The 24,966-nt window shown below is 36.4% G+C and overlaps 3 protein-coding genes across 4 annotated transcripts; 1 reads left to right on the forward strand and 2 right to left on the reverse strand.

Annotated features, from left to right (window-relative positions):
- The first annotated feature begins 572 nt into the window (after positions 1-572).
- Positions 573-6,079, forward strand: LOC109807549 (uncharacterized). Its single transcript, XM_083073784.1, has 8 exons — positions 573-577; positions 1,852-1,917; positions 3,253-3,309; positions 3,394-3,520; positions 3,609-3,890; positions 3,977-4,078; positions 4,186-4,658; positions 4,851-6,079. Exons 1-7 carry the CDS (start codon positions 573-575, stop codon positions 4,651-4,653), a joined length of 1,107 nt encoding a protein of 368 aa, XP_082929910.1. The 3' UTR covers positions 4,654-4,658; positions 4,851-6,079.
- A 1,120-nt stretch (positions 6,080-7,199) lies between these two features.
- LOC109808769 (subtilisin-like protease Glyma18g48580) lies at positions 7,200-16,446 on the reverse strand. Of its 2 annotated transcripts, none has more exons than XM_020371903.3 (11): positions 16,289-16,446; positions 16,039-16,148; positions 12,991-13,088; positions 12,755-12,910; positions 10,359-10,482; positions 9,319-9,874; positions 8,998-9,092; positions 8,638-8,889; positions 8,363-8,495; positions 8,048-8,264; positions 7,200-7,890 (listed from the first exon to the last, which is right to left on the reverse strand). In XM_020371903.3, exons 1-11 carry the CDS (start codon positions 16,376-16,378, stop codon positions 7,349-7,351), a joined length of 2,373 nt encoding a protein of 790 aa, XP_020227492.1. In that variant the 5' UTR covers positions 16,379-16,446; the 3' UTR covers positions 7,200-7,348. The 2 variants fall into 2 exon arrangements, with proteins under 2 accessions (XP_020227492.1, XP_082929141.1); XM_083073015.1 differs by having other exon boundaries at positions 16,039-16,160; positions 16,289-16,437.
- A 6,658-nt stretch (positions 16,447-23,104) lies between these two features.
- Positions 23,105-24,664, reverse strand: LOC145957513 (uncharacterized). The gene has a single exon (XM_083073785.1). It carries the CDS (start codon positions 24,662-24,664, stop codon positions 23,105-23,107), a length of 1,560 nt encoding a protein of 519 aa, XP_082929911.1.
- Positions 24,665-24,966: the final 302 nt, after the last annotated feature.

Below are 24,966 nucleotides of genomic sequence, written 5' to 3' on the forward strand. Positions count from 1 at the left end.
GTAAAAGTTACACCGGTGTCGTTTGAACCCTCCTCATATATATATATATATATATATATTAAGTGTTACACCGCTCAATAACTTTATATTAAATGTGAATTTTGTAAATCCAACCGTTAGATTAAAAGTTCATATCTCTTAGATCATATATGTCAAATTTTGTTAAAATTAAACAACAACTTGAAGGTAATCAAAGTGTTCATATTTTAGTATATTTTGAAATGTATATATTACGTCAATTTTGTTTTACGAGAATGAAGTATCAAATCTTTTTAGATTAATATAAAATTTGATATATATGATCTAAGAGATATGAACTTTCAATCTAACGGTTGGATTTACAAACTTTACATTTAATATAAAGTTATTGAGCAGTGTAACACTTAGTTAAAGTTACACCGATGTCGTTTGAACCCTCCTCTTAAAGTTACACCGGTGTCGTTTGAACCCTCCTCTATATATATAGTGTTGGGACCAGAAGTCCATGTACACTTACTGTAAGTTGATGAATTATTGAAACACAGGAAAAAAAAATATACCACAACTTCTTAGGTGTCGAATCATAAACCATTATGAGGTAATAAGTAAAAATAAAAAATAAAAAAAAAAACTTATCCTGTTATATATGCCTTACATTATGACCTCGGTCGTGCCTCACCTAAGTTAATAAAATCATAGCATTTTGTGCAACTAAACATGGGAATACAAAGTCATACACCCTTTGAGGCAATGCTAATTAGTAATTCTTATTTATATATATCCATGAATCGGAGAAATTAAATGCGTTGAAAAAAAGGCAAGGAAATAAGTATTCAACATTAACAAAAATAAGTAATGATGGAAACCAGAGAAACACTTTTAAAACACTACTAGAAATATAGTATTTTCCTACAAAATTTTATGCAAAAAAATATTTGCATGAAATTACTACGAAAATTTCTACCAAAAAAGAATTTTCAGAAATTGTTATGAGTATTTTTGTGATTTTAAGTTCGCTGAAAATTCTTACAAAATTTTCTACCAAAATTATTAATTTTATAAATTATTTTGCCAATAAAAATTTCTAGAAAAAATCGCAGGAATTTCCTTCAAATTTTATTTAGAATATAAATTTGCAAGAACTGTTAAATTTTTAAGTAATGTCAAAATATGTTTTCTGTAATTTTTCTTATAAATTAAATTAGCAGGAAAATATATTTAATTTAATTTATTTATTTATAGTTTTTTTTATTAATTTAAAAACTAAAAAAAACTCATTTTAGTATGAAACCCACAAAAAATCCACCCACAAGAAACGCACGCACAACATGTTGTGTTTATTCAAAATCAATTTCAGTCCTCCTATGCAATCCACCGCACCGTACCCACCGCATATTAAAAAGTTTTAGTTGTGTTAATCCACCGCACCGTACCCACCGCCTATGAAACGCATCATACCCACAGCTTAGAGAAACACGAGAAACCCACCGCACCACACTGCATACAAATCCACCACGTAGAGAAACTCATTCCTCCGTCACTTCTTAAGATCGTTCCTCCGTCACCTTTTAGATCGCATCGCACCAGTGACTTGCTCAAGTAAATATAATGATTTTCTTTTGATTTTGCGGTGATTTATTTACTCTTTTCGTGCTTCTTCGTTGTAATTTGTAATTTATCTTATTTCGAATTCTATGTATCTTCATAGGTTAAAGAAGAAGACAAACTCTCCTTTTGTTTTGTCTCTCATTTTCCTAATTTATCTTTTGTTTTGTAATTTGTAATTTGTTTTTATCTTATTTTCCTTTTACCAAGATTTTGGTTGTTTTACTCTGTGTAGTGTAATTGATTTTTTACTTTACTAATTTTCAGGTCAAGGAATGTTTTGAATGAGCATGCAACTGATAATACAAAGGAGATTGATTCTACAGTTAATGAGTAATTGATTTTGGCATTGTTAATGGAAGATTTTTCTCCTCTTCTGTAGATTTTGCATGTTTATTCACTTCTAGACATCAATTTCAGCTTTCCAATCTGTAAACAGTGACACATAATGTTTGACAAATTTTAATCATTGTCAATTGTTTGAGAACTTTTCCATAGATAATAAAAAATACTTTTCGACAGATTTTCAGCAATAACTGATTTAAGGATGCTATGTTTGTTCTTTAATTATCTGTTTTTAGTTTATATGTATGCTAGATGCGGTTCATATTCAGATATGCTCAGTCTGAAATTTTTAAATCTCTTGGAACTTATGAAGTGGTTATTCTTCTTCTGTGTAGGGATGAAGTGATACAGAACTCATAAATTTCATTAACGTGAAATTTCATGGTGTCTTGCTTTTGAATTTGTATTGTTGATTCATCTCCTCATTAATTTAGCATTTTTAAACAAAACGGATATAATACATGATGATAGTTCTTGCATTTTTTTTGTCTGTTCAATGATGTTAATAGAATGGATTATCGTTTATGTCAATTTTCTAGGACGGTGATGTGATTTCTGTAATGAAAGGCGGGCAGACTAAGGTTTCCAAAGCCTAATAAGTACTGGGTTGAAAATTCTCTGAAGAGGGTGAGTATGATACTGTGGTCATGATCTATCTATTAATGTGTAAAGGCGTGGCTTTGACTGAAATGACAATGCTGATTTTTGACTGTTAGTGGTTAATATGCTTCTTTCTCACTGCCATATGAATTTACTGTCAAATTGCTATAAGTAAATGCTATTAATATGCTGATTTTTGACTGTTAGCAGTTTGCATTATTCCAGAAAACTTATCTCCTAATGCATATAAAATTTATTTATTTTTTTCAGCATTGAATTGTTATGTAAGTTACCTACTTGTTATATACAAGGTAGGATTTTAATGTTTATTCCTCTAGGAACAGAACAATGCTATTCTGTTTTCTTCTGTATTCTGATTTATTTTGTTTTACTCAGTATGTGCCTAAGGATAATGGATCACGGATGTCCCTCCTTCATACCACTTCTCTTTTAAACGTGTTTTTGCCTAAGGATTCTGTCCGACAGACAAACATACGCACATCACAACATTCACAAATCATGTACACTCTCCTTTTTTTTTCTTCCCTTTTTTCTTTTAATCAATAAACTTTCACATAATAGTTAAATAATTGTCAGACACGACAGGGCTCCTTTGCCAACTGACGGGTGTACAGTCGACTGTGCAATGACTCTCCTTTGCGAGAAGTAGCGTCATTCATCCAGCTCAAAAGTATACCTTATAACTCCATCTTCTTCATCTAGTCATGTTAATGGAGACAATAATGGAAACAAAATCTTGATACTCCCAGAAGGGGATGGGTGAGTCATTTTAATTTATTGGCATATGATATGAATTTTTGTTTGATATTTTAATTAATTATCATTTTTTATTATTTTACATAGGTTTGATCAACACAAGTTGGTAATTGGGGCACTTGCTTCAATCATACGAAGTAACTTGGGGGAGGCAAAACCATCATGGAAGAAGCTATCTATCGGTCAAAGGGATTTGTGGTTTGATATGCTTCAAGTAATCAAACTTTAAACTTTTATTAAAAAGATTCCATTTTGAATATTTGCCTAATAATTTTTTTTCATTTTTATCAAAACCAATGTAGTCAAAATTTACATGGCCACCTGAATATAATGACATGGTGCGACGTAATTTTGAGAAAAGAGGTGCAGCTAAAATGTCTCAATTAATGCAAGAAGTTCGAAAGGATTTAGAGAGAAAACCAATTTGGATAGGAGAAGATGTATGGGCACACTTGAAAGAACACTGGAGATCCTTACGTTTTAAGAAAAAGTCAGAAGTAAATAAAAGAAATCGTGAATCTGTGAATGGTGCATCTCTTCATACCGGTGGATCAATTCCTCACCGTTTGCATTGGAAAAGAATGGTATTATTAATTTATTGTTGTTTTTTATAATTTAGTTCTTGAAATTAATGTCACTAAATCTTTTTTTTTTTTTGTTATCAATGCAGAAACAGGAAAAAGGAATGGATCCATCATTAAGTGAGTTTTATTTTCGTACACATCAGAAAAAGGATAAAAGTTGGGTGGGTCATCATGCAGAATTAACATTTGTAAGTTTTTTGTTGCTGATTTTTTAGAATATTGGAGTAAGGATAAAGGAGAAGTGGAGACTTTTTGTTAGTTCAAGTTAATTTTATTATACAAATTTCATTGGCAGGACAAATTTCAACAGAGGAAATTTGAGTTATCATCTCAAAGGGAGGATGGAGTTGATAGCCAATCATCTATGCCTTCTGACTTGGATATATGGGTAGATTTAGTTGGAAAGAAAAATGGAAGGATCCCTGGTCTTGGATCTTTAGGCAAAATGTTGATTCCATCAAGATTTTCTACTAAATATGAGGATGTGTGTACTTTAAGGGGTCAAATTCAGGCATTAAATGAATCATTGCAAAAACAAGAGGAAGAGAAGTTAGCCATGATGCAAGAGTTGCAAAGACAAGAAAAGGATAAGCTAGAAATAAGACAAGAGTTGAATGAGACAAGGAAACATTTAGTAGCTTTAATGACACATTTAGGATTTGTTGGCTCTTCTTCTCATCAACCTCCATCACTGGAACGTAGCTATGGAAATGTTGACAATGATGATGATGAAGAAGATAGTGATGAGGAGGGTGATATTTGAAAAAGGTGTATTACCTCTTATTCTATTTAGTTTCTTGTCCTAACATATTTGATTTGTGTCTTGAATGCAATAGATTAAATCTTTAGTATTTATTTTTTTTCCAACTGTGAGTGTTATTTAATTTAGTGGTTTTTTTATGATGACATTGTTATAATGATGTTAAATGAGATCTTTGACCTTTTATGTTTATAAATCAGGAACTAACATGGACTGGAATTAGACTGGAAGAGTTTCAGCCATCTTGCTTTGAGAAGGTTATTGTCATTGTTTTGCTTAGTTTTGATTATGATGATAATAGGTTTAAACTTAAAGAGTTCAGGAAAGTTTTGGTCATCCAAATTTGAGAAGGTTCTTGTCATTGTTTAGTTTCTTTACTTGATTTTGGTTAATAATGTGATGACACACATTATCAAGTACATCATCAATGTTGATACTCCAGTTATTAATGCTGTGCATGGCTTTTGTTTGAGCTTAATTAGCATTCGGCTGCAATGAATCATTTTTGTTTTTATTTTTAACTCTGATGCTTGGTTGAAATTATATTGGACTACTGCTATTCACACAAAAGTTGGCATAGAAAAAGAAGATATTTGTTGTTAGGCCATTGGGTCACCTGCAGTCACCGAGTCTTCTGATATGCTGTCAGTGATCTAATGGCCATAAGTTGTGCCATGATCTGAATTTCTTTTGGAGGTTTGGTGTCTTTCATTTTTCCAAGTAGTTGGTTAAGATAACATTATGCTACTGCTTTCAGTACTTTGATGATGCCTGGAGATATTTTGGATGAATTGGAATTCGGTGGCTAATGTGATAGATTTTATATATTTTTGTTTTCACTATTTGTAATTTGAGCCGAAATGCACATTGTATGTTTTATTCAACTCATTTGGTATGCCCTATTAGGTATACCAATTTTTTGTTGGAACCGGTGACGATTCCCTCCTGATTGATGCAAAAACATCACTACTAAATTTGCTTTTCAGATTTTGTTTTCAGTTCAGTAGTTTTAAATATGGCACAAGGCTTTGTGATTGTTCGTCTATACGGCTTGGGGCCCCATTTTGAATTAAATTGTTTTTATTGGTGCAGTTTTGATCTTGGTCAGTATAATTATTTCTTTCTTTAAGTTGAATAAAATCGTGATTGTCATGGTTTTTAGTTGGAAAAGAATGGAGTGGACGGAAGGCAGTTTCATGATTTTTCTTCTTCCTTTCAATCTTTAGGAAAGGAGTATTCATCTAATTTTAGTCCCTCCAGTACGGGGGAATTTGGAGGGGAAGAAGAGGTATAAACCATTATAAAATATTACTTGCGATTTTTCCTAGAAAATTTACTTGCGAATTTGAAATTTTGCAGAAAATTTACTTGGAAAATTTTAATTTTGCAAGAAATTTACTTGCAAATTTTAATTTTCGTGGAAAATCTCTTGCAAAAATTTTGTGGATTTTAAAATTTGTAGAATATTTTTTGCAAATTTTTTAAGAATTTTTTTTCCACAAGAAAGTTTGCTGCCATTTTTTTTTGCAAGAAAGTTTTCTATAGATTTTGTTTTTAGTAAAAATCATAAGAATTTTTTTTGCGAATTTTGAAATTGGCAAGAAACAATTATCCACGAAGGTATTAGCTGCGAAAATAAATTTATAGAAAAATTCGCAAAAAACTTATTTCCTACAAATTTTAATGAAAAATTCCTAGGAAAATTCTTAGGTAATAGAAAAAATTCTAGTAGTGAAATATGAAATACATTTATATTATTTATTAATAATAACATAATTTTTCATTATACGGAAAATATGAGTTATGTATAATTTTTAAATAATATCTATTAACTACATTCTACGTGAGATTTAATGATTTAATAAATTTTATATAAATTTTTGTTTTATTCCAATTTTTGATATGGCTTTACATGGTAGAAGAAGAAAGGGTGGTGAGAGAATTCTCGACAAGGAGAAGAGAGAAAGCGGAGGAGATTCATGATAGAAAAAGAAACTAGGGTGGCGTGTATTGTTGTGATGGAAAAGAAAACAAAAAGAAAGTGAACGGCTTTGTGTGAACACAGGTTCCGTCTATACAGAAGAGGAAATAAACAAGTGAAAAATAAAATAGAAAAAATAAAAAGAATCAAAATTTTAAAAATATAAAAATTTAGTCGTTCAATTTAAGAGAAAAGAAAAATAATAAATAATAAATAGATAAATAATGTTATAATTATTTTTTATAATAAAAATCATTTCATGTAATTTATATCCGCCGTAACATATTTTAATCGATTGTAATTATTTTAATTGGTTTTAACAATTTGTGACGGGTATCTAACTGTCAGTATTGTTAAAAAAATATAAAAAGTTATTGTGGCTATTTATAAACTGTCAACGACTCAACGGTTATATGTTTATTTTTATATATTGATATTAACTCTACGACACATTTATAAGTTTATTTTTTAATTCAATAATTAGATTGTTAAAATTTAATATAAAATATAAATTATTAAATAAAATAAATTTATATAAACACATTCTTAAAATAATTGAATCCAGATCTTTGACTCAAAATTATAAATATATTTTTTCTAATCTTGTTGATAAACAAGTCAAACCTAATTACATTTAATATGAAGTGAAACTTAGGCATCCACACAAACCTAATTATAAGACAAGGATCATAAGACAACCAACTCCAAAAGAATTTTTCATTTGCGCCTAACAGTAATAGGACTCCTTACTATATGTTTTCCATCTGTCCATTGCAATTCTCCGAATCGATAGCCTCTTTGTTTGGTTACATTCCTTGCTTGCACAATAACCTGAAACGTCTTCTTTTCACCAATTTTCTTGAAACTCAACGAATTTGGAACAACGACAATGTTATATCCAGGCAATTGAGCACTTGCGGTGTATGTGCTTGGCGACCCAACATTGGTGACTGTGCGGGTAATGGTTACAGCTTTTAAGCCAAGATTTGGCAATGTGATTGAAGGGTAGTTCAAGTCTGTTACTTTGTGAGAGCCTGAACAAGTGAATCTCCTATTGAAATTGAGTGAGGAAACGAGTTGTTGGTTGTATCCAGAAGCACATAAGAAGTTCAAGTAATCAATGAGGTCTAGATCGTAGACAAGCCCAGGATCTATTGCAAGCTCAGGTTGAACATGCCCTGAACCATAAGCGAAGGGAGTTGCCATTTTTTTAGCAAAAGCATCTTGTATTCGCCTGTTTGTATTATCCCGTGTGGTTGCTGGAGCATGATAGATAGATACTTAAACAAGTTGGAATTTAGAAATTTTGGCAGAAAAGAAAATAGGCATGCACGTATTACGAGTGAAACACACATATTTACTCCTGTGCATGAAGGTTCATGCGACAGCTATTTAAAACTTGAGAGAGATCCGAACCTGTGGTCATAATTGCAGATTTAATAGCAGCAGGACTCCAATTAGGATGAAGTGTTTTGAGAAGTCCGGCAATGCCAGCGACATGAGGGGAAGACATAGAAGTTCCTTGCAATACATTGAATGGAAACCCACGACGAGTATCTGTTAGCAAGTTCGATGCACTTGCAAATAGTGAATATGCAGCTAGTATGTTCACACCAGGTGCAGTTACATCTGGCTGGAACCAAAAAGATAGAAAGAGTCTCACTGAAATATACATATATATGGTCGATATATTACAAATCCAATATTAATAGTAATAATCATGTGTAGCACCTTGAGTATTGATGGCTGAATCAAATTGGGTCCTCTAGATGAGAATGAAGCCATAACTGGAGCTGGCCTTCTCCCAAGGAGTGTTCTTGCTCCAGAGATTTTTATTGTTGCACCTGAGCTTATAGGGTCGTCCCTGCAAAATAATTGTATAACGAAACGTCCATGTGTGCATAAAAAATGGAGCACTTCTTTAATTTGTATCATGTCATTTGCAAATGTTAACGATTTTAAAAGGTGGTGATGTGAGAGATCAATATATATATATATATAATTACGTGGCAGTTCTGTGAAAAGCACTCGGCGTTGTATTTGCATAAATTGCAAGTCGGGTCACAGTAGAGAGAACATGAGGCTCAGCAAGAAGTGTCCTCCCATTTTGATTTTGATTGCCCAAAACCATTCCTCTGGCGCCCGCAGATAGAGCTTCCTGACCCTCGGCAACTGATTTTATTTTTCCTTCACGAGTGCATGACACTATTTTGCCATTTACTTTTGTGGGATCAAGTGTTCCAGGCCTACAAAGTTGACTGCACGAATATGTATGTATAAATAAGAGCTTGTTGCTATTGTGAACCCGTATGTTATATGCAAGGACAATTTTGAAGAAAATTAAGCTAGTGAGATTTTGTACTTACGCATCTTTAAATGTCGCATTAGCAAGTTTTGCATCAATGGAAAGGATCAAAGAAAAGGCCTGATTGGGTGGCAAATTCACAAAAAGACTCGCCCCCTCGTATAATAGAAATGCATATACAACAATAACCTTACGTTTAGATGTCAAAAAAGAAAAAAGGAAAAAGTGAAAAAGAAAAAAGAAAATAAACTTAAAAAATATAGAGATCTAGGTGGTACGTATTTTCATAATTTAGCATATAATAAAGAATTGAAATAATTTAAAATTAGTTTTCCTTAAAAGACTTAAACTAAACATGTATGAAATAGAAGATGAATGATACCGTGATTTGTTGATTATTGTTACCATTAACAATGGTTAAAGTACTACTAAAATCTCTGTCTATTGTGCTAGCAGCAATTGTGAAGACCCAAGGAGCCACATTGACAACAGATCCTGGAGTTGGTCCATCATTCCCTGCAGAGGCAACTAAAAGTATGTTTCTAGCAATTGCATGGAATGCCCCAATGGAAACCTCATCCGTGAATATTCCTTCAGGAGTGACAACATAACTGCCACCAGCCGAAAGATTGATTATATCAACACCATCATCTATGGCTTGGTCAATAGCAGCCAACACATCCGCACCATAACAACTGGCGGGGTCTGTTAGAGACCAACACACTTTATAAGCTGCAACTCGAGCCCTTGGGGACCCTCCCTTTGCAGTGCCATTGCCAACTGCAAAAACACTTGCACCTTCAACAAAGTTGCCTGCAGCAGTTGATAGAGTATGGGTACCATGCCCTACAAAGTCACGTGCTGTATGTAGCAACGGATCAAGTTGGCCATGATATGCCTCAAAAGCTTTGTTAAAGAATCTTGCTCCAATCAGCTTTCTAACAACAAAATAAAAAACCAATATAGGTGAAAATTTATGATTAGTTTTATTTTTTATAACTTTATCTTGTAATTTACCGTACCATGCATACATAAAAGAGCACCACGCATACAAGTAATACACTAAATATACCTCATGGCTCATGCATTGACAAGTTTTATGTGCACAATGTATACAAGGTAGCCAAGCAACAAGTACTTTAGGTCAGATAGGGTACACACGGAAATTAAACATAAAAAATCAAAATCAACTGCATATTACGTCTTCTCATGATAGGAATAAAGTTTAATAGGTCGACAAAATTAATCTCAATTTACTTGTTATTTCTTTTCTAATTAGTCAATTGCAAAATTCTAAAAAATAAATAAATTAAACGACAGCAATTTATTTATATCATTCAATTCTCGTCAATTTATTCTCTACTATTTCAATTCAATCCTTCTTAAATAATAAACAAAGAAAGGGTTAAGGAGAAAATTAACCTGTTGCATGGATTTCTCCGAGAACCTCGAAGTTTGTTAATTTGACAAACATTACCCCCGCGCCATTTTGATGGGACGTCACCAAATCCTTTTCCACTGAAGCTTTGGGATTCAGGCCAAACACCTATTAAGGACCAAATTAGAATTAACCAATACGGATTTGTAACACTTCATATAATTTATTTTATGTTAAATTATTTTTTATTCTTATTTAATTTAATTTTTATATTATTAAAAATTTAATTTAGTGTTTTAATTTTTAAAAGAAATATAATATACTTTTTTTATTAGTGACCAAGATCTAGGATACGTTTCGATTCAAAGAGGGAACCAATCTAATAAATCTATGCATTATATTTTATCATAATACTTATGACATAATATTTATTATTAAAAATTTATTATATTTTAAATTATATTTTTATAATTGTTAAAAAGCGTAAGTACTATATAGATATATAATATATATGGTTAAATTCTATTCAAAATCAATACTAAAATATTATATATAATATATATCAAATATATTTATATCTACATATTATATCTATAATGAAATTTGTGTATATTATCATATGTAACATTTCTTGTAATATCCATTTATTGACTAATATATTTTCTTTTCTATTTAAAATAACGTTTACACTTTGTTTGATTAATGGAAGAAAGATAAAAGAACAAAAAAAAAAGAAAAGAAAGTGAGAAGAAGAGAAAATAAATAGAAAATTAGATAATTATTTGGTTGTTTAGTAAGAATGAAAAGAGAAAGAAAAAGTGAGAGGAAAGAAAGGAATATATATATATATATATATATATATATGACATAAATATTTTTAAGTAAAAAAATATAAAAATAAGTATTAATAAATAAAACCAATAAAAACTCAAAATAAATATTAGGATAAATTTTAAAAAAAATTAAAATTATTTATTTCATTTGGTAAAATAAAATTACAAATTTAATAAAATAATAATATTGTTTTATTTATTTAATGTAGACGCAAAGGGTAAAATTGTAAGTTTATCACATTTATTTCTTTATATTTATTTTCTTTCCAAAATGGGAAGAAAAAAAACTTTATTGTGGGTCTCATATTCATTTTTCTTTTTCTCTAGCTCTAGTTTTCTTGTATATATGCCAAAAACAAAATTCAATGACCAAACAATATATAGCTTAACATAAATTCAACAATTTTATCGTTTTTAAATTTTAACTCCTCAAAAAGAACATCTAGACAAACATATTATTCTAGAAAATTACGTGAGAATGTTTGTTTAACTTTTTTTTTTATTTTCAAAAATATAATGATCGAAACATTTACTTTCATATTTGTTATAATGTTTTGTTAAAAACAACTTAGATATCCCGTATAGAAGAATTTTACTTAGTGGGTACTCCGTAAGAATTTTCTTTATTAATGGGTATTCACTTGAAGAAGAATTTTACTTGATAAATTTTTTTTGGTGGATACTTATGTGTATGTATATTACCTTATGCATCCTCAATTTCTTTATAAGGAGTAGCTATCTAATTAGACTATTTATTTATTATTTATGACAGATTTTATTCATGAAGATCTATAGACAGTATTTTTTTCCATCTTAATTTATCGGTGATTCTTGCCTTCAAATGTGGAGTCTTTATCAAAACTATTACTCTATTATTATATTCGATGATTTGGTGTGAAAAAGTTGGATATTTTTATTGGCAAAAAAAAAAGTGATTACATATTTTGTAAAACAAAACTTTGAATGGATTTTCCTTTTCTTTTTCTCTTTAAAAAAACTTTGTTTAAAAAATATGAGAAGTCGTATTACATTACATGCATAATGCATCTGATATCAAATATGAGAAGTCAAATTACATATACTACCAAAAAAATGAAAAGTCAAATTACATATACCACCAAATATATGAGAAGTTAAATTACATATATACTGCCAAATATGATATGTCACATATTTTTTGTTACATATGAGAAATCACATTACATATACACTGCCAAATATATGTCACATTTTATTTTACATATGAGAAGTCAAATTACATATATATTGCCAAATATGATATGTCACATATTTTTTTGTTACTATGAGAAATCACATTACGTATGTTTTTTTTCCTTTTCCTTTTTGCCATCCCTTATGGAAAGTATTTTAAAAAAATAGAATATTGCTGAACTAACAAATTTAAATAGATTACGCAAAGTACTTAATTTTTTTTTATCCACTTTAGTATATGTATTCGACGCACATTGTGAAGTTAAATTTTTTATATATACAAATGAGATTAATATTTTTACCCGGCTACTCACTTAAATTGTTTTTTCCCCCAAATTTAACATGTCTAGTTGTCTAGAGTACAGTAAATAGTAAGATAAGATAGCAAAGCTTACCCGTGTCGATGTTAGCAATTATTGTATTTTCACCAAATCTTCCCTTTTGCCATGCAGAGTTCTTCCGATTTCTGCGTAGTCCAAGAAATTCCCATGACCTGGTAGTGTGCAATTTATGTTCTTTGCTCAAAAACACAGACACCACATTTGGGTTTTCTGCACCATTATTCCAAATTGATATTAATTGTGTCATCAATTAATTGAAAGGTAATTACAATGGAAGCATATATGCTCACGTGCAATATCAGCAGCTTCTTCCTCCTCAAGTAGCGCGGCAAAGCCATTGATGTGTCTGTTGTATGAGTAAATAATTGCCTCTTTCGCTTTCTCCTCGCTGGCAAAGAATTAAATGTCATCTACAATTCACTGTAAAACTATTTGTTTCTTTTTCTAATAGACTTCAACTTTTAAGACAGTTTGTATTATATAACATCAAAGCATCTATATATACTAATTACTTGCTTTTAGGGCGTGTAATGCTTAAGTTATATAACAAACATTTTCTGATGAAAACTAAAATGATGTCAAAATTATACTCTAATACCTATTATGTTTTATTTGTGCTGTTCAGGTTTCATGATTTTTTTTATTATTTTTCTTAAATAAAACAGAATAATTATAGTTACTAGGTGAAAAGAGACACTACTTTACTCTCAGTTTAGAAGAAAAATAATAAATAAGAGAGATAATATATATGGTGTTAGTGTGGTTAAACATATAAATTAAGACTGTGAGATATTTAGTTAATGAGAAATAAGTGATTTTGTGAGTATTTATAATTTTACCTATAATAATCTATAAAAGAGATATTTCAGTCCATATATATTTTAAAGACAATTATACTCTTATATTATATTTTTTTCTATCAATATATGATTAAGGATTAAATAAGAAAAATTATGCATAAAATATAAATAATTACCTTCTTTAAAAATAATAACTACCTACTTTATTATTTTTTATCTTTTATTATTTTTTATTTGTTAAAAATAATAAACAAAAACATATATTATCCTTATTAATAGCACAAATATTATTTAATATTATGTTATTTTAGAAAATCAAATGTATTCTTATAATTCCCTAATTATCACCCACGGTTATTTAATAACTTTGAGTCAATCTAATAGAAAAGAAGTTTAATTTCAACAAAAATAAGTATACCTGTAACTGTGTGTAGCTTACATACTTCAATTTTAAAAAGGTACGGAGAGAAAGGAGATGTTAGAAATATAATGTAAAATCACTTATTTCTATTGTCTGATCATTTAAACATTTAGAATCATTGCTCAAAACAAAAAGGCATGTTGGCACTTTCAAAGAAGTACTCGAGTTTCTTAAAAATAGTCAATCGCAATGATATCCTTTAATAATATATAAGGGGACCATGACAAGTACTATAATAAAAGGACTAATAAATGAAAAATGCTTACATGCAAGTAAAATGTCAATAACAGACTCTATCATTGGCCAAAATTTACTGAAAATAATAAAAGGAAGAGAATGATTCAATAAATATAGAGTACATTACGCTTTTCTTCTTTGATAAATATAAATATTAATTACACTGTCATTTTTTAATATTAAAAATTAAAGTCTTTTTTCTTGACAGATTTTAATACATGATATTTCATCTCTTTTTTTTTTTTTTTTTTTAATTTTGTTAACTTCCATTAAAAAAATTATCATCAAGATATCTTTTACATTAACATATCTTAAGAGATGTAAAGATTATACTACTCTCTCTTAGTTTTTATGTGAGATAAGCATTTTCTTTCTTAACAAATTCAAACAAGTTACACTTTAACAATTTATCTCTCAACTTACACATTTAATTATTAATTTAAAAATTATTATGAACCTTTTAAAAATTAACTATATAACTTTAAAAAATTGATTTTTATTATTATCTTTACAAAATATTTTTAAAATTATATATCAAAATAAAAATAATATATATAAGTATAGTAAAATCAAATACAAGTATTGAGATACTATTTAATAGTTAAGATAATATTTTTATAAACATTTAAATGAAATATTATTTTTATTATATAGTATTAGTTATATATATTAAAATTAATATATAAATATTAAGGTATTATTGAATTTTCAGTAAAAAAAAAATATTACTTAGTTGATGTTACTAATACAATTTTTTAGTAATATTTAAATAAACTAATGTTTTATGATAAATCATTGCTTATTATATTTAATTAACGTAATGCTAAAATACGTGTGTTAAATATATAATTTTTAAATAAATATATTTATATTAAAATCTATTATTAAATAAAATATAATAAATATAACATTTAATATTTATATATATGTTATTTTATTATATATATATAAATAGTTTCTATTTTATTTATCATTTTAATAAATTAAATTGAATTTAATTATATATATATATATATATATTTATAATTTCATGATCAAGTGAATGAATGAATGTCAATGAAATAAAAATATTTTAAATAAATTTTAACTAAAAGTATACTTTTTATGAATAATTAAATTAAAAATAATTTTTTAAATCTTATAAAGATTATTTTTTTGTAATATTAAGTTAATATAATAGGAGAGTGATTGTATAATATCTGTATCATTAAGAAAATTTTTGGTAGAGGATAAGTTTTTTTATACCAAGAGTTATATATATATATATATATATATATATATATATATAGATAGATAGATAGATAGATAGATAGATAGAGAGAGAGAGAGAGAGAGAGAGAGATAAAAGGAGAGATATTTTCTATTTTAAAAGGGATATAATGGTTTTTATATATACATAAAAATAAAAAATTTCTTAACTCAAAAAAGTTGGATTTTTATCCTTCCTTGTGAGAATGTTTGTGTGAAATAGTGAAATAAAAATGATTCTCGAGAAATTATATTCTTGAGAGCCTACCTTGATTTTTTATTTAAGGTTTCCAAGAAAGTAAGAACATTATGCATACTAAATGTCTTCTAATAGATAAAAGTATAATTTATTTTATATTTTAACACATAAAAGATGAATAATTTAATACTTACATCTTTTAGAAGAAAAGAGTGTAAGTTATATTAATAATATTAAGTTAAATGAACTAAATTATATATTTTAATATAATAAAAAAAAATATATAATACTATTATTTCTCGAGAGAAGTTAACATATTTTACTCTTAAATATATGACGTGGACTTCACAAAAAATAATTTATAATTTTCATTAACTTCTAAAAGAGTATGTTAGACATCAGAATGAAAAACTTAATTCCATGAGGTTTATACCTTGCGAAGATTGAAGCTAGTAAATTATGATGAGAATGCGTAGCAATTTGGAGGTCAAGAGACGTAGGGCTGGGACCGTGAGAATGAGCTCCCAAGTATACAATGTAACACTGTAAACAAAACTAATCCAACGATTAATAGGTGAAATATGAGATCCACATGATGATGGCAAATTCAGCAACATCACAAACAAATCATCATCATAATTTCATCATAGAAACTCATAAATAAATGAGCAACAATAGCTTGCCTTTCTGCGGCCATGAACGGCTCCCAAAAGGAAAATGAAAAGAAAAAAAGATGAAAGGATAAGCTTATGGCCAAAAATGGAGCTTCCCATTCTTTTCCAGTGTCTTGGGAATTGCTTGTGAGATGGACAAATTTGCTATAGAATGGATATCCATATACTAGTATATATATAGGCCCTTCTTTCCTCTCACACTTATCTATCAGAGTAATCTATCAGAGTAAAAACTAGATTATTTTAATATTTAATTATATAAAGGATTAATTGCTATTATTAGTATTGATTATACTCAAAATGAAATTTTATTTACATAAATTGAGTGAAAAGAGACTTTAAAATATTTAATTTTTTAATGCAATAACAAAAATTAATTTTTATGTATTAAATCAACTTTAATAAAATCGTTAAGAAATAATTATAAACTTCAAAATTTTCAACTTTATAAGAGAAACTATTTCTTAAAAAACATATTTCTTTTTTACAAATGTAATTTGTTATCTCAAATACAATGTGTTCTTACTGGAAATCTGCTGTGGAGCTGATCCGCCAGGTAAGATTGATGAGCCTCCTTCACTGGTACGCTGATGCTCCAAGATGGGGGTGGTACCTGCAAAAGAGACTGATGTCAAAGTTAGGGTTTGCACGAATAATAGTCTCATATATATAATGCACGTACCTTGAGGTGGTTTAGGGTTGTATTGGGCCCTGGGCTTGAGATAAGGTCCCCGGGTTCGGGTGTGATCTATCCAGGCTCCGGGCTGTTATTGTTCAGCGCGTGCCTGGTATGACCTTTGTCTCGCTAATCCGGGCTTAAAGCCCGGATGCGGGATGCGGCCAGTACACTAGCCCCCCGAGTTCCGAAAGCCGTAGGTTGAGGAGTTAAGACCGGGCTTGCTAGAGGGGGAGTGACTTAGTGCGTATGCTATCTGGAGCTTCACCACGTGGCGCGGCTGTTCACTTCTGAAACGTGCGGGCGACGCACTAAAGAAAATGGCGATTAAGCGATGATGGCTTGCATTTAATGTTTTGTCAGGCATGCCCCATGGTCGACACGTAGCCTGGCGGTTTTGAATTTCGGGGAGAGACTTTTCCCTTTCTCGCGCCTTTGCCCTTTTCGCTTTACTCTTTTTCTGTCTCTCAGCTTCTTGCGCACGTCTCGTCTTTGCTTGCTCCTCGTTTCCGTTTCCTTGTGTTTTCTTGATGGCTGGTGGTTATGGCGGCAAGTCTTCTGCCTCCACTAGGGGTAGGGTACGTGGCAAAGCGGTGGTCGCCGCCGAGGCAAAAGGGGTGCCTCCGCCCGGAGACTCAGAGCTGGGCATTCCTGGTTATGAGTGGGTCAAACGCGAAATGGCCAGGTTTGCGAGTGTCTTTGATTCGAAACTGGAGGTCGATGCGCTGTGGGAGACGCACAGGATTTGTGACCCCTCCGTCTCTCGGATGGTCCGACTGGAGCCTTGTTCGGCTGGCAAGGGTGTGTACATGAAAAGGTCTGCTGATTCCCCCTCATTTTATGTATATGAGAGCTTTTTCAGAGATTTGGGTGTTTGCCTTCCCTTTACGCAGTTCGAATGTGATTTTTTGAACTATATTAATGCGACCCCCAGTCAGTTGCATCCCAACAGCTGGGGCTTTTTGAGGGCGTTCGAGATCTTGAGTGGAGTTCTAGGGATGGAGGTATCCTTTCCGGTCTTCCTTTCTTTTTACCAGTTGAAGGCGGGTGGTCCTACGTACGGGACCTTGTCTTTAAATGGAGGTAAGGAGGGGGGTCTGTTTACCCCCTACTCCCCTTCATATAAAAATTACAGGCAGGAGTTTTTTCGGGTTACTCTTGCTGGTGTCAACCCTTTGGAGGACGGGGGATTCTACTTTGGCGGGCTGCCAAGGTTTCCTTTCTATTGGTGCCACGACCCTGTTGGGTTTCATGGGGTCGATCCGTCGAAGTTAACGTCGTCGGAGACGGCTGCTGTTGAAGCTTTGAAGGAACTTCCTCGTCCGCTGGACTGCAAGCTCATCCTGTCGCTCGAGCGTTCGGCGCACAGGGAGAGAGACTTGGAGGGTGCGTATTTTGTTGTTTTCGTTTAGCTGTTGGGGTTTTATGCCTGCTGATGTCCTCTGATTTCTGTACTTAGGTATTGTGGGAAGGGACCTGTGGCGTGGCTGGAAGCAGCGCTATGGCTACAATGTGGCCGAGCTTGAGGGTCCTGAGGTCCAGGGGGAGGAGGAGGTTTCCCCGCTGAAGATAAACCGGAAGAGGAAAAGGGTCCCGGCGGAGACCGGGGGAGTCGCTGCCCCTCACGAGGCGGAGGGGGTTGTTGCAGGGGCCTTCGGTGTCGAGGCGGCGGGCTCAGCTGAGACCTCTTTATCGGAGGGGGGGGCTCGGGTGGCGGAGCTGGATATCGAGCCCCTCCGCCCTTCTGCTGGAGTGCCTGTGCAGGCTGCTGGTCGAGGGGTAGGGACTATTTGTCACCTTGTTAGCTTTTCCTTTGCATGCTTTTGCTTAGTGTTTCTGAGTTGGGATCGTTCCTCGTAGGTGGAGGCTGTCGTTGGGTCGACTTCTCGGGCCGTTGGCCAGGCTGGTGTGGCTTCTGAAGCAGAGATTCCGACCGTTGGGCGGCTCGCTCCTGTTGTTGAGGTGGGCAGCGTGTGGCTGTGATCTGCTACTTTGTTGCGCCTCTTGTTTAGTTGGTGAAATTTTTTATATTTTTTGCTCTATATTTTTTGTAGGCGGGGGGGACCGCAGGGGTTTCTGATGGTCGAAGGTCACCGGTGGTGGGGGGGTAACGTCCCGGTGACTGGACCAGCGGTTGGGCCGGTGGCCTCCTCCTCCTCAACCGGTCGTCGTGGTGAGGGCTCTGGTTCTGGGGTTCCAGCTCCTGCGCCTGCGACGAGGGGGCCGCCCAAGCGTCCCTACCTTGCGTATCGTTATGCGCAGGAGGGTGCGCCAGCACGGTTGGAGCACCTGAGTGCGTCGGAGGGGATCGACTCTTGGTGGAGCGCCTCGCTGACGCCTGAGAAGTTTTTTCCGCAGGGCTTCTTGAGTGCGGCCGATCAGGCGATGTTGAATCCGACGGGCCCGTGGCAAGTTTCGACGCTGCCCATATCTTTTTGCAGAGGGGCACGACCATTGTGGATTATTGGAAGCGCAAATGGTCCCGGCAGCAGGAGGAGTTATCAAGGTTGAAGGGCCAGGTGCAGCCCTTGATGGAGGAGAATAAAGTTCTGGCCGCCACTCTGTCCGAGGCGAAGCTGCAGGGGGTCGAGCTTCAGGCGGCGCAGAGGGATCTTACCGAAGCCCGGGGATCGTTAGAGGCGGCCCTCCGTTCTAACGAGGCTTATGCTAGCCAGGTTCGCTCTCTAGAGGAGGAGATATCCTTTTGGAAGGGTGAACTGGCGTCCGTATCTGAGGAACGTCTTTGCGACGAGGTGGTCCTCAGTACTAAGGAGGCGGAGGTGGTCCATCAGAGGGAGAGTCTTTCGGCTCTAGAGGCTGAGAATGCAGCATTGAGGAAGAGACTCGAGGAAGTCGAGCGCTCAATCGTGGTGGAACATAAGAGAGGCTTCCTCAAGGCGGCCCGGCAGGCTAGGCTCCTTGCGCCGGGGCTCGACTTTTCCGGGATGCACTTGGAGAAGGTTGTCTGCTTCGAGCGGTTGGTCCGGGAGGACGACGTCGAGGAGAGTTCTAGTGACAATGCCTCTGTATAGGATAATTTTTGTATTTCCTGTTTCTGACTGTCTTATGAATTATACTTCTCAGTTATGCAAGTTTTGTTTAGGTGTTGCTATTTCCACCCTGATTTTTGTTACGACGAAGTTCAGATTGGCTTTTTGCCCTGTGTTTTTGGTGGTGAGGTTTATTTGCAACCGTTAATAATGAGGTTTCTTTTTGTCTTGTGACGGGGTAAGATGGGGTTCGTTTTCGACCTTTGTTTGAGTAAAGTGGGGTTCGTTTTTGGTCTCCACTTGAATAAAGTGAGGTTCGTTTGCGACCTCTATTTGAGTGAAGTGAGGTTCGTGTTCGACCTCCATTTGGGTGACGTGAGGTTCGTGTTCGACCTCTATTTGAGTAAAGTGAGGTTCGTTTTCGACCTCTATTTGAATGAAGTGAGGTTCGTTTTCGACCTTTATTTGAGTGAAATGAGGTTCGTTTTCGACCTCTATTTGAGTAAAGTGAGGTTCGTTTTCGACCTCTATTTGAATGAAGTGAGGTTCGTTTTTGACCTCTATTTGAGTGACGTGAGGTTCGTGTTCGACCTCTATTTGAGTAAAGTGAGGTTCGTTTTCGACCTCTATTTGAATGAAGTGAGGTTCGTTTTCGACCTTTATTTGAGTGAAATGAGGTTCGTTTTCGACCTCTATTTGAGTAAAGTGAGGTTCGTTTTCGACCTCTATTTGAATGAAGTGAGGTTCGTTTTTGACCTCTATTTGAGTGACGTGAGGTTCGTGTTCGACCTCTATTTGAGTAAAGTGAGGTTCGTTTTCGACCTCTATTTGAATGACCGGGTAATAGCACCGTAAGGGATTTCGAGTATATAAAAGAAACGAGTCATTTTATTGACGAAAGCCGTGTGCCTCGTTAAAAACCCTTCTCAGTTAGTGTGTTTTTCCTGAGGTGGGAAAAAAGTGCACCGTCTATTTGTACAAAGTTTAACTGAAGTAAAATTTGAGGTGGGTAGCGTTCCAAGTTCGTGGAACGGGCTTCCCGCTGAGCTCCTATAGCCGGTAGGCTCCGTTTTCCAGGTTTTCTGCGACTCGGAATGGGCCGCCCCAAGTGGGTGCGAGCTTCCCGTCTGACGTGTCCTTTCGTGCCTCTCCGAGTAGCCGCCATACCAGGTCGCCTTCCCGGAAAGATCGGGGTTTCACCTGAGAGTTGTATCTCCGGGCGGCCCGGAGTTTGCAAGCTTCTGCGTGGATTTGGGCTTCGTCTCGGAGCTCGTCTAGCAGGTCGAGGTTCGTTGCTAGCTCGTGGTTATTTTGTTCATTGTTGAAGACTTGGCGTCGGTGGGATATTTGTCCGACCTCTACTGGGATCATTGCGTCAGCTCCATAAGTTAGTCTGTAAGGTGTTTCTTGCGTGGTTGACTGTGGGGTGCAGTGGTATGCCCAGAGGATGCTGGGAAGCATGTCGGGCCACTCCCCTTTTGCGTTCCCTAGCCGTTTCTTGAGTTCTCGGAGGATGACCTTATTGGCTGCTTCGGCCTGGCCATTGGTTTGGGGGTGCTCCACCGAGGTCGGCAAATGCTTGATTCCGAGTTCTTGGAGGAAGACTTCGAATTCTTCTACGATGAACTGCCGCCTGTTGTCAGTGACAATGGTGTGGGGAATTCCGAATCTGCAAACAATATTTTTCCATGTGAACTTTCGCACGTTTTCCGTGGTGATCTTGGCAAGTGGGCACGCCTCGATCCACTTGGTGAAGTAGTCGATTGCCACCAGGAGGAACTTTAACTGACCCTTTGCGGGGGGAAAGGCCCAAGGATGTCCATTCCCCACTGGGAGAAAGGCCATGCTGCCATCATGTGGTAAAGAGCCTCGGGGGGCTGCCGATGCGCGTTGCCAAACTGCTGGCACTCTTTGCATTTCTGGATGTAGTTTTGGCAATCTGACTTCAAGGTGGGCCAGTAGTATCCAGCCCGGAGTACCCTGGCTGCCATCAAGCGAGCTCCGGAGTGCATTCCGCATACTCCGTGATGAATTTCCTTGACAACATAGGCTGCTTGAGATATGGTCAAACATTTGAGCAGTGGGGTGGAAATTCCGCGTTTGAATAAGTCACCGTCGATGATGGTGAACTTTGCTGATCGCATTCTCACCTTCCTTGCCTCATCCTTATCTGTAGGCAGGGCTCCATCTTTTAGGTAGTTCCATATGTCTGTCATCCATCCTAGCTCTTCGTTGTCGTTGACATTGACAGTTTTATTATCCAGGCTGGGTGAGTGCAAGGTTTCCTGGATAATGGTTCGGTGTTGCCCGGGCTTTTTGGTACTGGCGAGTTTTGACAGTAGGTCTGCTCTGGTGTTCTGCTCTCGCGGTACGTGTTTTATGGAGAACTCATCGAAAGACGAGATCTGTTGGGCTGCGGTACGAAAGTATCTCTGTAGGAGGGCGTCCTTTGCTTGGTACGTTCCACTAAGCTGTTCTACCATGAGTTTGGAATCGCTGTTGCAGCTTACTCTTCGAGCTCCGAGGTCCCGGGCTAATCTTAGTCCGGCGAGGAGAGCTTCGTACTCTGCCTGGTTATTAGTTGCTTTAAATCTGAACTTGAGGGATTGTTCCACAGTGATTTGGTTTGGTCCTTCCAGGATGATGCCTGCACCTCCTCCTTTGGAGTTGGAGGATCCGTCTACATGGAGGGTCCATGCTTGGGGTTCTTCTGTGGTGGCCGGCGTGAGCTCGGCTACGAAGTCGGCTAAACATTGGGCTTTTAGAGGTTCGCGGCTTTCGTACCGGATTCCGAACTCTGACAATTCTATTGACCAGGCAATCATGCGTCCGGCAAGCTCAGGCTTTCGCAGGATTTGTTTGATGGGGTAGTCGGTTTTGACTACCACCTGGTGGCTTTGGAAGTAAGGTCAGAGTCGCCGGGCTGCGGTGACCAGTGCCAACGCCAGTTTTTCGACCATTTGGTACCTTCTTTCTGCGTCTTGGAGGACCCGACTGATGAAGTAGATTGGGGTTTGCGCCTTCTGATGCTCTTGTACAATGACGGCGCTGATGGCGCCTTCTGCCACTGCCAGGTAAAGAAGGAGGTCGGTGTTGTGATCCGGCCTTTGTAAGATTGGCGGGGTTGTGAGAAAATTTTTGAAGCTTTGGAAAGCTGCTTCACACTGGTCGGTCCACGAGAAGTCTTTTGGTTTCTTTAGCAGGGTGAAAATTGGTCTCGCCTTCTCCACAAGTTTGGGGATAAACCAGGACAGTGAGACCAGCCGTCCGGCCAGGCGTTGCACCTCCTTTACTGTTTGTGGGATTTGCATGTGTATGATGGCCTCGCACTTCTCGGGGTTGGCTTCGATTCCTCTGCTGGTGATCATGAAGCCAAGAAACCTTCCTCCCCGGACACCGAAGACGCATTTCTCCGGGTTGAGACGCATGTTGTGCTTTCTGATGGGCGAACACCTCGGCAAGGTCGGAGGCATGGTCCGTTGCCGATATGGTTTTTATCACCATGTCGTCCACGTAGACCTCCATGTTTCGCTCGATTTGGTGGTGGAAAACTTTGTCCATCAGCCGCTGGTAGGTTGCCCCTGCGTTCTTGAGGCCGAAGGGCATCACCCGGTAACAGTAGTTGGCGCGATCAGTGATGAAGGACGTGTGTACTTCATCCGGTGGATACATCATTATCTGGTTGTACCCGGAATAGGCGTCGAGGAAGCTGAGGAGGGCATGCCCGGATGCTCCGTCGACTAACCTATCGATGCTCGGCAAGGGGTACGAGTCCTTGGGGCATGCTCTGTTGAGGTCGGTGTAATCGACGCACATGCGCCACTTTCCCGAGTTCTTCTTTACTAGGACTACGTTTGCCAGCCAGGTAGTGTACCTGACTTCCCAAATGAAACCGGCGTTGAGCAGTTTCTGCGTTTCTATGATGACGGCATCCCGTCTTTCGCCGCCGACCTTCCTTTTTCTTTGTGCGACCGGCTTGGCCTCTTTGTGTATCGCTAACCTGTGGCAGATGAAGTTGGCGTCTATGCCGGACATGTCAGCGCTGGACCAAGCGAAGAGATCGGCGTTCCTGAGGATTTCTTCCTGGAGTTGTTGTCGTAGTTTGGGGTCTAATTGTTTGCTGATCTTTGTTGTTTGGCTGGGGAGCTTTCCGATTTGGAGATCGTCGAGCTCATCGACGGGACTGGGCCGCTCATCGTGAGTGTCGGATCTCGGATCGAGGTCGGTGGTTTCCTCGTGGTCAGCACGGGTTAGAACAGTGAAGTCGCTTTTGTGTTGTCTGATTGAGAGGGCAGTTTCTAGGCTGTCTATGTAGCATTGTCGCGCTTCCTGCTGGTTTGCTCTGATGGAGATGATTTTTCCGTCGTGCCCCAGAAATTTCATGGTAAGATGCGGGGTGGACACTACCGCCCCGAGTTGGTTTAGGGTTGACCTGCCGATGATGGTGTTATAGGTGGAGTTGGCCTCCACCAGTAGGTATCGAACCAGGATTTGCCGGGAGGCTGGCGGTGTTCCGAAGGTCGTCAATAGGTTCACTCGTCCTCTGGGGTGGATGGTTGCTCCTGCGAAACCGACCAAAGGTTCGGTGTGAGGTTGTACGAGAGAGTGGGGAATGTCTAACCTGAGAAATGTTGGCCAGTATAGGACATCGGCCGAGCTTCCCTGGTCGACCAGGGTCCTGCGAACTTCCCAATTGGCTAAAGTTACTGTCACGACCATGGGGTCGTCCTGATTTGGACTGATTCCGACGCAGTCGTCGTTGGTGAAACATATGGTGGGCGAGTCTCGGTGTACAGTATACGTGGCGGGGTGTACGCGGTTGACTTTACGTAGGTGTTTTTTCCGGGACGAGCTGCTGGCGCCGCCTCCTGCGAAGCCGCCCGCAATTGTGCTTACTAATTGGTTTGGGGGGCTAGGCCCTGCTCCCCGGTCTTCTAGGTCCCGGACTGTCTCGCCGGGGTCGAGTGGTGAGTCGGAGGGACGATCGGGGTACCGCCATTAGGTTTGAGCGCGGGCAGTTG

The sequence above is a fragment of the Cajanus cajan genome, chromosome 4, assembly GCF_000230855.2.
Source record: "Cajanus cajan strain Asha chromosome 4, NIPB_CcT2T_4, whole genome shotgun sequence".
Lineage (NCBI taxonomy): Eukaryota > Viridiplantae > Streptophyta > Magnoliopsida > Fabales > Fabaceae > Cajanus > Cajanus cajan.